This window comes from Myripristis murdjan, chromosome 11 (genome assembly GCF_902150065.1).
Source record: "Myripristis murdjan chromosome 11, fMyrMur1.1, whole genome shotgun sequence".
Taxonomy (NCBI): domain Eukaryota; kingdom Metazoa; phylum Chordata; class Actinopteri; order Holocentriformes; family Holocentridae; genus Myripristis; species Myripristis murdjan.
Window position 1 is genome coordinate 4,993,266 of NC_043990.1, and position 12,265 is coordinate 5,005,530.

The 12,265-nt window shown below is 42.6% G+C and overlaps 1 protein-coding gene across 1 annotated transcript in view; it reads left to right on the forward strand.

Moving 5' to 3' along the window:
• Positions 1–2,820: 2,820 nt before the first annotated feature.
• Positions 2,821–12,265, forward strand: part of LOC115368309 (glutamate receptor ionotropic, kainate 5-like) — a 133,037-nt gene continuing 123,592 nt past the window's right edge. Inside the window, exon 1 of the mRNA XM_030064371.1 lies at positions 2,821–2,945. Coding sequence (XP_029920231.1) covers positions 2,837–2,945 — 109 coding nt within the window. The 5' untranslated portion in view covers positions 2,821–2,836. The remainder of the gene's footprint in view (positions 2,946–12,265) is intronic.

Here is a 12,265-nt window from a genome sequence, read left to right on the forward strand (position 1 = left end):
AGCCTGCCCTCCTCCTTCACTTCATGTTGTTTTTATCTGTCCCTGTTCATCTCCGGGCTCTGCGTCGCCCCGTCTCGCTCTCCGCCGTCGAGCCTGTCCGGATCCGCTCGGCTCCATTTGAATCCCATTTGGGGAATCTAATTTAAATTCATGCGGGACGCCTTGGCGGCGGCGGCGGCAGCGGCGGCGGGGCGGTGATAAACATTTAACGACGGGTTCAACTTATCAAGAGCAAAGGGGTCACAGGAACTCCACTGTCCAGACCAGAGATGAAGTTGCATGATGGGATTGAGCGGCGTAGGATGTTGATGTTTCGTGGCCCCCGGTCGCCACTGCGGCGGCTCGGGAAGTTTAAATGCAAAACACACACACACTCACTGTCACACACACACACACACACACACACACACACACACACACACACACAAATACAAAGCGGCTAATGCATCCGCTAATGAAAAAAGTCCTGCTTCAGTCGCTCTAATCTGCTTTGAAGATGCGGACTCGTTTCGTCATGCTCCCTCACTCAGCCATTTTAAATCTCTCTCTCTCTCTCTCTCTCTCTCTCTGTTGCGCACTCTTTTGTTCACTCATGTTTACTCTCCCTCTCATTCACTCTCCCTTTCTCGTTCCCTATTTTCCTCTCTCTCTCTCTCCTGCTTTGCCTCTCTATTATCACGTGAGCTCTCTCGCCCTCCCTTTGTCCTTACTCTCGCCCTCCCTCTTTCGCTCTCTCATTCTTTTTTCTTTCCTCTTGCTCCATCCATCCCTCCCTTTCTTGCTTTTATTCTCTCAGTCCCTCTCTCTCTCTCTCTCTCTCTCTCTCTCTCTCAGACGGGATTGAGAGCATTCATTCCTTCTCTTATTCTCTCACTCTTCTCATTCTCACTGTATTGCCTCCTCTCTCTCTCTCTCTCTCTCTCTCTCTCTCTTTCTGGCGCACTCATTTATCCTCTCACTCTCCCTCAGTTCCTCTATCCTTTTCTCTCTCTCTCTCTTTCCCCTCATTGTCTCTTACGATCTTATTCCCCCTCTTTTTTTTTTTTTTGCTTTTTCTCTCTTTCAGTCCCTCCATCTTCCATTTCCCGTCGTTGCTTCTGGTTGTTTTTCTTCTTTATGAACTGTTGCAGCGGTGAGGTTTCTCTTCATTGCATGTGACTCTGGTTTTGATGATATGTGCTCGCACGGGTAACACACACACACACACACACACACATAATACACCACATGTGGATAACACACCATACAGCCCTCCGCTTTATAACTCTCCACAGACAATAATGCCTCGCCGTCTCCACCCAGAATAATGAATGGCATTAGAGCGATGCTGTGCAGATCATAAAGAAAGCCACGGCTCGTGCCAAGATATGAGTTTTTATAGATCAGCTGTGCAGCCGCTGTGTGTTTACCGACTGTTGGCTGTGGGGCCGCGTGCCGTTACAGGATTTACAGGCTGTGTTTGCAATAAAGCGCCCTGTAAAACATGTGTCAGCGCATATAGAGACTACATGCCTACCTCTATTCTACTCTACTCTATTCTATTCTATGCTCTGCTGTGTTGATTTGACATATTATGCGCTGTAAGTTGTGCTTTATTCAGACAACTGTGTGAAATCTGCATGGTTTTATTGTTTGATATGATGTGACAGTGTGTTTCCCACAGGCTCATAATATGTCTGTGGTGGGTGGGTGTTGGAGGGTGGGACCTGTCATTGGCGATGAATGAATTAATGACGGTGACAGCTTTTTTTTCATCGGAGACAATTCTGTTCAGTTTTATTTTATTTGTGTGGCGTCAAATCATAACAGAAGTTATCTGAAGGCGCTTTACAGAAACGCAACAGTTCGACATAGGGCTGTATAGAAAAAGTGGTGATAATTTCAGTTTTGTTTTCACGGTGTAGAGCACATTAGTGTTTGACTGAAAATATAATGTGATGCATGTCTGGGTGGACTGATTTAAAAGAAATGCAGTTAGTATGAATGTAACGGTCGCTAAAATGATCATAACAAGTGTAATAATGGCATTTTTGAAACTGGTGGTATAAGTTAACCTACATTAAATTACATATATTAATGGGAAACACTGTATAAGATAAGAATATATGACATGCTATGCTATTTTTTATGATGTTATTGTGTTATGGTACAAAGTGCTTTAGTTGTACTGCATCCTCCTGTCCTCCAGGGGGCAGTACAGGCAGCAGCCCTTTCTCTCTAATATGATATGATATGACATGATATATGATATGATGGTGGCGATATGATAACCTAACACTGCAAAAACTCAAAACCTTGCCAAGATTATTTGTCTTATTTCAAGTAAAAATGTCTTATTTCTAGTCAAAATATCTCATTACACTTAAAATAAGACATGATCACCTCAGAAATAACTTGTTTTTAGACAATTTTCACTTGTTTCAAGTGAAAATTTACTTGAAACAAGTGAAAATTAGCTTGAAACAAGCAAATTTTCACTTTTTTACTTGTGTCACAACTGAAAATTTGCTTGTTTCATTGGCAAAATTTGTTTCTTGTTTCAAGCTAATTTTCACTTGTTTCAAGAAAATTTTCACTTGAAACAAGTGAAAATCATCTAAAAACAAGTTATTTCTGAGGTGATCATGTCTTATTTTAAGTATAATGAGATATTTTGACTAGAAATAAGACATTTTTGACTTGAAATAAGACAAATAATCTTGGTAAGATTTTGAGTTTTTGCAGTGTACAATGTATGTGGTACAGTACAAAGTGCTCTGGTTGTAATGCGTCCTCCTGTCCTCCAGGTGGCGGTACAGGCAGCCAGCAGACCATTCTCCATGAGGAGCAGTGGAAGATGCCGGCTCTGCCAGCGCTACTGCTGTCGATTTACGTCCTCCTCCTGCTGCTGACCACGGCGCCGCTCTCCTTCAGCCAGGCCAACACCCTCTCCGCCGTCCGGATGGGTGAGTCTCTGCTCTCAGCCGCGGGCCTCGACCCCACGGCCTCCTCCCTCCTTACAGTCCGGCGGGGTGAACGTTGGTCAAAACTCAAATCTCTACAAACCCTCAGTGTGGGTTTGATTCCCATGTCTGGGTTGTGTCGTCCCGCCTGGTGAATTTTAGCATCGAGGGTGGGTTCAGATCGGTGAGTTCTGATCGTCAAAAAGAGGTTTAGATCTCATTCGGTTTTGAGTTTTGACCCTTTAGTTTGAATTCTCACTGTTGGATGTTGGATTTTTGACCCTGAGCATTGCTTTTACTGTTTGATTTTTTGTTGTTTTGTTTGACCTTCTCTTGTTCAGCTGGTTTGTAAATGCTAATATTTCATTCTTCTATTCTGATTATGGGTTCCAGTCCCCTCTTTTTTCCTCTAAAAGTGGTTTATTCTCACTTTAATTTGACGCCCCGTTTGGCTTCAAATCCCTCTCATCGTCTCGGCCCGACAGTGAAGGTTTTGTGTTCGCAGTTTGAGAGGGAAACTCACTGTCCTTCACCCAGAACCCGGCAGGCTGTGCCATCTGGGTTCAAATCCCGTTATCGTCTCACCGCCTCGCTGGGATGATTCCTATCTCCAGAGTGGATCCCATCTTCATCTTTGCAGCCGAGTACCTTTCTGTACTTGCTGTTCAAATCCCAAATCCCACCCATGTGCACATGCACCACTGCGCTCGTCTTATGGGTGAGCGAGTTTTTTCTCCCCTCAAAAAAGTCACCGGCATCAGCATTGGCTCAAGTCCCAGTTACTTTACGCATTTACTCAGCATGGAGGATTTTTTATTATTATTATTATTATCGTCATTATTACAAGCAGCTGTAACAGTAGTAGTGATCATCACAAGGCCTCACTAAAGCTGATTTTTTCCCCATTAAAAGGCATTATTTGTGTATGATAACAATAACTAATGAGTACAGCAAGATGTACAGTATCCATACATTTAAATATTGTTCTTAAATCGCTCCCATATCACTGCCTGACATGAAATACTCGCCAACTGAGAACAGGGAGCCGTTCCTGCCACTGCACCCCATTAGAATAAACAGTGGGCAGTTCATTAGAAGTTAACAAAGTGAATGGTAGACCGGGGACCAGTTTGCAGGAATTTAACAAGGAGAATGGTGAAGCAGCGGACAGTTTAGTGGACAGTAAAATTTAACGGCTCGGCAGGATTTTTTTTTTTTTTTTTTTTTTTCCCTCGATTTAAAGCTGCAGTTAAACGGTTAAACGCATCCAGAACAAAGCGGCGGGGGGGGGGGAACTTAAAGGCAGTTTCCGCGCAATTTTCCTGTCAGCTCAGGCAGTTTAGCCGCTGTTTGAAGAGATGTGTCCGCCGTCTGAAGCGAGAGTGAGTCTTTTCACCAAAACAGCACTTTGAGATGAGATTTTTCATCAGTAATTTACAATAAGTGAATGATGACTGTGTAGCATTTAGGAAATGAACGCCAAATTAATTGGTTTGAAATTACAGCCCGGCTCCCGATGGAAAGTGCAATTAATTCATTTCCCCTAAAACCCTGCAGTCTTTGTGATAGAAAAAAAAAAAAAAAAAACACATCCCGGTAATGCAACACACACATTATCACTATTCATCCTGGCGCTCTCTCTCTCTCTTTTAAGATACACTCTCCAGCAAACCCAGCCGCCCGTCCTCTGCCATGTGTTTTCTTTGAACCCCGCACGCTGACGCACACACACACTTTCCCAGCATCATTATTTTTAAATGATTCCCCTCATTCGTTATTCATCCGTTCTGTTGTTTCCGCGGCGCTCTCTGTTGCATCTTGATGTCATTCGGTGTCGGCCCGCAGTTCACCTGTGTCTCCATTTGCCATCTTGATTTATTTCTCTCGCTCGGTCTTCTTCTTTGTGTGTGTGTGTGTGTGTGTGTGTGTGTGTGTGTGTGTAAGTGTGTGTGATGTCTTTACAAGCCCCTTGGGGTTCGCAGCTTTGTCTCACCTGCACTGCTTCCATTTCTTCTCCTTCTTCTTCTTCTTTTTCTCACCATGCCGTTTTTTTTTTTGTGTCCCAGGTTGTATCATTTGTATGTGCAAATAAGCTACACCTAAATCCTAAAGGGATCGGGGGGATTCGTCTTCCCAGCGTCGATGGTGTGAGTTTCTGTCTGATTCAGCCGAGCCTGTGATCCGCTCTGCTATCAGCGCGCGATACTTTCTGTCCTCGCCGCACTCCGGAGTGGAAGATTAACTCCAATAAAAGGAGAGACTTAACATTCCTGCAGAAGTTCAACTCCCGCTCTCGGTTCCTCTCAGGCCCCTCTGCCCCCGTCTGCCGAGCAGATAAGGGATTTTCGTGTTCGTCTCGCAGCCGTGATGGCTGGAGTTCAAATCCCTGTCGCTTTTATCGCTCGGGGCTTCGCTAACTCGCGGGCACTTACACACGCTGCCATGGCAACCAGGCCACTGAGCTGTGTGTAATGACTCACCTTTTGTTCTCCATTTAATAACATACACACACACACACACACACACAAGCACATGCACACACACATATAGAGTCGTCTCATTTTTGACACATGCATGCACACACATATAAACACACACACACACACACACTGTTCAGCTGTCATTTCTATCTCACATAAATGGAGTTATTCCCTGCCAGCATTATGGAAATAACAGAATCATTTACCTCTCAGCAACGTTATCGACGAAAAGGAAGAAAAGTGAGAATTCAAACATCATAATCGATGTTGTTGTTTTTTTCTCTGCACATTTGTTGTTACATCTCCGTGCAGACCATAAATACACTTGTGTGCTGCTGGATGACGAGCTTCACTGAGCTGCACTAGCCCTAATGCTAAATGCTAACAAACACAGGCCCAGTGGTGATGAGATATAGCGCTAATTAATTATCAATTTGTTTGATAATTAATGAGTTTAAATTGATTTCAGCTGTCGCCATCTCTCTCTCTGTGGGGAATAGCAGGCAAACTGGCTGCTTAGATAACAGCCAGTGAACCGTCAGCATGCAGCGTATTACCTCTGTCCACACAAACACTGCTTATAGGACATAAACGCTGGGGTACAATCATGTGCCGCCGTATCCATCACTGTATCGCAGCTGCCAAGGAGAAATATTACATATGCATTCAAGTTTGACCAGATTTACTGGAAATACGAGCCGCCAACTGAGACAAAAAGTTCAAGTCAGCCTCTTAGTGCTAATTACAAGTAGGAATGGTGGGATTTTTTTTCCAACCGACTGTGGAAAGGCGAGGTTTCAGTTTCCGTGCTGTGCGGCGTGTCGGTAACGCCCACAGTGCAGGTTTCTTTTCACGACTCCAAGGTGATGTGCAGCATGCCGGTGGAAAGCTTCTTCTTCTTCTTCTTTTTTTTTTTTTTTTTCGCACATTAGAGATGCATGTAAACACTCCTAACTGCACTACTGCAGCACAGAGGGCCATTGCAATTCCCCAATTGCTGCTAATAGCTTCCACCATTTTTTATTATATTGTTTATATCTTATTGCTATAGGTTTAGGAAAACACTTTTAAAAAAAAAAAAAAACATTTTTTATATTTAAATATTTTACTTATCCATTTGGCACCTTAAATAGTTCTTTAGCTCTTATGCGCTGACAATAAAGGAAAAAATGAATCTTGGATTTCATTTTAACAGTGTATCTGAGCCTTGGGTGGTCACTGCACTGGTTTTCAAACTGCATTTGAACTCAAACCCAACATCAATCCAGCTTCACTGATTTTTGTATATCATATATCATTTTAATAATTAAAACATATTTTAATCAATCAATATGATATTTTCCATTAATTTTTCTTTTTTGTACATTTCCTTTAACCTACATTCCATTATTTTTCCCCTTTTTTGACATACATTTCAGTTTTTTTTTTTTTTTTAATCTTTTTAAATTTTTTAACAAATGTTTTTTCCTTTTTTTCCATGAATCTGCTCCAGTTGCAAAGGGTTAATTCCTTAGACATCACTGCAGCGCATAAATATGTACAGGTGTTTACTATACCATTGTCTTTTAATGTCAGTACTTGGAATTTATTTAACAGGTATGACGCCAAGGCAACTTCCATAATGAACACAAACCAAAATATCTTTTCATATCAGAGTCCCGAGGGGTCAAGGTCCGACGTTTAATGAGAGTTTGAGATTCAGAACATGAAAAAAAAAAAAAAGTTGCCAGAAGGCTATCGGTTCAAGTCCCTGGCCCAGCTGTGAAAACATGAACAGGCTCCCGATCAAATGCCCTTGAGCAAGGCGCGTCCAGCCGCTACACCTGCGAAGCGGCGTGTTGCTAAGAAACAAGGAACCGTGGGCCGAGTCGACCTTCCCCCGGATCGACCGAAATGGAAAAACTGTAAGAGCCATTATCGTTCAGGTCGATTGGATCTAATTGTTGGTTTGTCTAATTGAGGTCAATTAACGGAGTCGGAGTCTGAGCCGCGGGTTTGGCTCCGGCCAAAAACAACACTTCAGCTGCGTTCAGGTGCTCGTGCATTTGCTGTTGGCTGCGTTTCCCCTTTCAGACGGTGGAGAAAGAAATAATTTAGTCCCACTCCGACACTCTGTAAATCCATTTCGGAGAGATCACAAATGGCTGGCTTGAAAACAAAGAGCAGCCGGTGAACTTTTCTCCTGCAGTTTCAAGCCGGCGGTGGCACGCTGCTGGATTTTGACCGTCATCCTGCACTCGAAATCATCACCAGGAGCTCCTCTGCGCTTTTTACAGCACCGATAAACCCAGTGTAAAATAGTTTCTCATTTATGTTTTGTTTTGTTTTGTTCTGAATACTATTTTGAGAATGCACCCTCCCCTCCTGTGTTTATCTAATTAGTTTTTCAAAACTAATTAGATAAACTGAAAAGTGCACAGCTGTCAAGTCAAAAAAACAGGACTGTTATTTATTTATTTATGTATTTATGTATTTATTTTAGTTTCTGAACAGTTGACATTTTGCAGAGAAGCGGTTTTCACTCCACAGTGATGATATGCAAGTTGAATAAGAGCAGCATAACACCTGTGTGGAAAAAAATAAAAAATAAAACAGGTTTAGGTGTTGTTATCAGGACATACTGTAAGCCTGCGTGGGCGTGTAAAAAATTAATAAAAATCTATAAATTATTGTTCATGAATATATGTTTTTGCTCATTTTTTTTTTTTTTTGCAATAATGCTAAAAATAATAATAATACATTTTATTTGTGTAGCGCTTTCCATGGTGCTCAAAGACACTTTACAGGAAAAAGAGATGAAATACACAAGTTGTTTATGTTTAATAACTACCTGTGGATAATCCATAATGTGTGTGTTTTTTCTGTTGGCTGGCATGACACACACTGAAAAAGAGCTCTGCCTGAAACATCACATTAATATAAATATTATCTGAGTCCAAGGTGTGCAGGTTTTTATGAAGAGAAGTGTGTACAAACCGCCGTAAATTATTTTAATGTTGCACTATCAATCAGCATGAAAGAATCATTAAGTTAAATTCAGTATCTCCAAACTGCAGAGGAGCGAGTCAGTAAACAGTGTTGTTACCCCAGGACCCACGTTACCAATTATTCTTAAAAAAAAAAAAAATTGCATTTTTTACCATTTTGTGCCATGAGTCATTTTGCGAGAGTAGGTGTCACTTTTTTTTTTTTTTTTTTTTTTTTTTGGACCGGCAGATTTCTCTCCCTGCTGGAATAAAATTTAAACTGAATGCAAAACCAAAACATTTCGACCAAAAGCAACTTTTCCGAGCGCTCTCAGCCCGACCCCGGTGTGTGTTGGTGTGACTCACATCTGACCCTGTTGGACCCACAGGCTGAACGCGAGGCAAAGTTCGGAGCCATTACAACACACACACACACTCACACACACACACACATGAAAAGCAAACAGTGTGAGAAAAGAAAGAGCAAAAGACAGACGCACAGAAATCGAGGCAGCAGCAGCATCCACCCACCAGAGACAGAAGAAGTAAACAAATCCTTCACTGGTGGAAGTGGCCCCGAGCCTTAATTTGAAGGATTGTGCCGTTTGAGAGAACCACTAAAGTTTTACACACACCCCTAAGGGTCGACTTTAACAGAGTATCTCTCCGCCGCGCTCCTCCGAAACTCCAGGCGAAGGCTTGTCTCCGCCGGAGCCTCTCACGTCAGGTTGGTGCCGAAGAAGCCCACCTCAGCCGAGACCCAATCAGCAAGGCCCGGGCTGATCTGAGAGCAGCTCGGCGGCCAGACAAACACAGCTGTGATACGAGCAGAGGAACTACAATAGCAGCACTCGAAAACAACAACAACAACAAAAGAAAAACAGAAAAGAGGAACTCGAACTCCATCAGCAGAGAAGCCGAGTCTTCAGCCACGCTGTTTGACACCACCGTGATGCATAGACCATATTCACACGGCGGCCATCTTCCTTCTTCAAACGCTGTTGTCATGTCTTATTAGGTGGGTTTCCATCCAAAGGAAAATGCCAATAAGTTGCTATGGGAACAGTTTTAGCCAATAAACGGTGACGTTCATCATCACGTGACTTCCGCTCCACTGGGCAGATGGAAAAATGGCAGCAACAGCCGGTTTGTTTGGACCGAAGAAGAGACTTTAACTTTTCTTCAACTAATTAAAGGAAACAATATTAATGCAAAGAACAAAGTTTTGATTTTTGACTGAGGCACCTGTAACACGTCATCACGTCGCGCCTTCTTCTTTTGCAGTGGTATAATAATGTCCCCCTGCTGGAGAATTAGCGCCACCTGTTGCTCACCTCGATGAACTCCAACTCCAAATATTCACATAACAGAAGCGGATGAAAACACGCATAAATTCGCATTTTGTTTTGCCGATTTTCTGAAAATTCGGTTAAAATTTGCGATAGATTTGGATGGAAACCCGACTATTGCTGTTTTTTCAGGCTGCAGGGTGTGTAAACATAACCAGTCTGACATTTCACCGCTTCCCAGCTTATTAACAAGTGAAAGACTAGTGGATAGCGAGAATATGGAGGGACATCAGGTCGTATCTCAAGGTAAAACAATAGTTTTACAGTTACATGATATGACAGGAAAAGCATAAAGTAAATCTGAAATATAATTGAACATGGTGGACTCATTAAAGTGTGGATGTAAACGCCACTGGATGTGATGAAGCATGCAGTGTAACGTTCGCTGTGCTGCTGTGTTTTCACCCGACCTGAGAAATGTTCTGGTTAATTCAGTGACCTTACGTGACGTTCTCCTCACTGGAACACATGTTTCTGTGTAATATTCATACAGGTTACACACAAACGAGTGTTTTTGCCTCATGAGGAGCTAAGTATTAAACAGAAATCTTAAACGGGAGCTACAGATTGGATCGTGACAAACATAAACAGTTTCCCAACAGTGTTTCCAGCGTGGTGTCTGCTCCTGCTACTTTCTTAGCCTGAAAACTGCCTGTGAAGCAGCTTCCTGAACCAGAACCAGAACCAAAACCACCGCCTGGGAGGCAACGCTGCCGGTCAACAACAGGGGGCGCTGCCGGTCAACACCAGGGGGCACTGCCGGGCAACAGTGGGGGGCAAAAAAGCAAGAAAGCGACCACTGGTTTCCCCATTTCCGTCCTCCTTCCACATGTTATCCATCGCTCATGATTTAACAATTTCACTCACAATTTAACTCATAAGGATTAGGTTTAGGTTAGGAAAGGAAAGATTTAACCAACATTTTCATGTCAAAAAAAACAAACAAACAAAAAAAACCCAAAATAGATACACAATAGACCACAAAGCTCAATCAATTTGAGAAGATTTAATCCACAAAGAAGTTTTTTTTGTTGTTGTTGTTGAGAAGAAATCAGTGGTGGATACATTCAAGCTATGATTAAACTAAAAGCACGAGATCAAAAGACTCATACTTCTATATTTTGGTTTGTTCTAAAGTAGAAATTCTAATAAAAATGAAATTCTCTCTGTTCTCCTTATTGCTGGGGGTCCTTAAAACTGGCCTTGGTGGTCTGTGGACCCCAGTTTCATTTATTTTTAGAAACAAGTCAGTCTTTATGTCGACGTGGTGCAAAGTTTGTTAACATTGTCATGTAGATCTCGGGTGTTTATGCAATTAACAGTCATTACCGAACACTAGTGAAGTACAGAGATAATTAATACTGAAACCCCAGAGTGTTGTTATGCTGTATATCAGCACTGATGGAATAACAACACCGGGACAAACTCTCAGTGAAATGGCCGCCGTGTGGATGTGTTGAATCGTCTCATCTTCCTGTCATCCGTTCACCTTCTTTTACTTTATCTTTGGTTAAAGGTAGCCTCTGTCTGCTGAGACACCTTGTGGCAAGTGCTTAGGAGACCAAACAAGGCAACACAAACAACACGGATGTCGCAGATTACCCCTTTAATTCTTGACTCCCTGCAGCTCGGGGGATCCTGTCCTCCGGGGGGAACAAGAAGTCGTTTTCCAGTTTCCCAGCCTCCCCACTTCACCGCGGCTCTCCATTTAAACCAATACAAATGGTATCTGCTCTTGTTCGCACGGTGGCCCGCCCTGACAAAAATCAATGGAAGGGGAAACTGACACACACACACACACACACACACAGACACGTACACACTCATCCCAGCTGTGTGCACAGACTTAGTGTTTGCTTTTGAATCGACTGCAGCCACTGGAGTATTGCAGTGCTCTTATTCCACCCACGGGCAGACAGAGCAATTTGTTGTTTTTATTCTCCTTTTGTCTTGTCTTGTCGCTTCTGTCGAACGATATATATATATATGGCCCCGAGAGTCCGGACTTCTACACACATATCAAAGCATGTCAGCTACAGTATCGTCGTGGCTTGGTATGTTGAGTGCAGAGGTGGGAAGTGACAAGTAAGCCTGTTAGTCAATTTTTCTGAAGTTGCAGAGCCTCAAGGGGTGAAATAAAATAACCTGCTACTTTTTTTTTTTTTTTTTTTTGTGCCTCTTTTCCTTCTCTGTGCAACGCCAAAGCCTGATAGAAGTAGTTTCATCATTCTGTCTCAGGTGCTGCACTGAGTGAAAAAAGAACAAAAAAAAAAAAAAATACTGTGAGAACAAATGTAGGTTGCAATTCTACACTCCAAAAAACCCCCTTTGCATTAATACAAAATGACGTTTCTGCACTGGCGGGCAAGAAGGCAAGAGCAAAGACGTTTACCACAAGGGTAAAAATTCGAGTTGAAACGGTGTAATTTTTGCATAAATTCAAGAAAGGCTTATTCGCCGAGCAGTTTTGACAAACGCGATTGTCTCAGTGTGATTCACAGGAAACAAAGGACACGGGGAAACAAGCA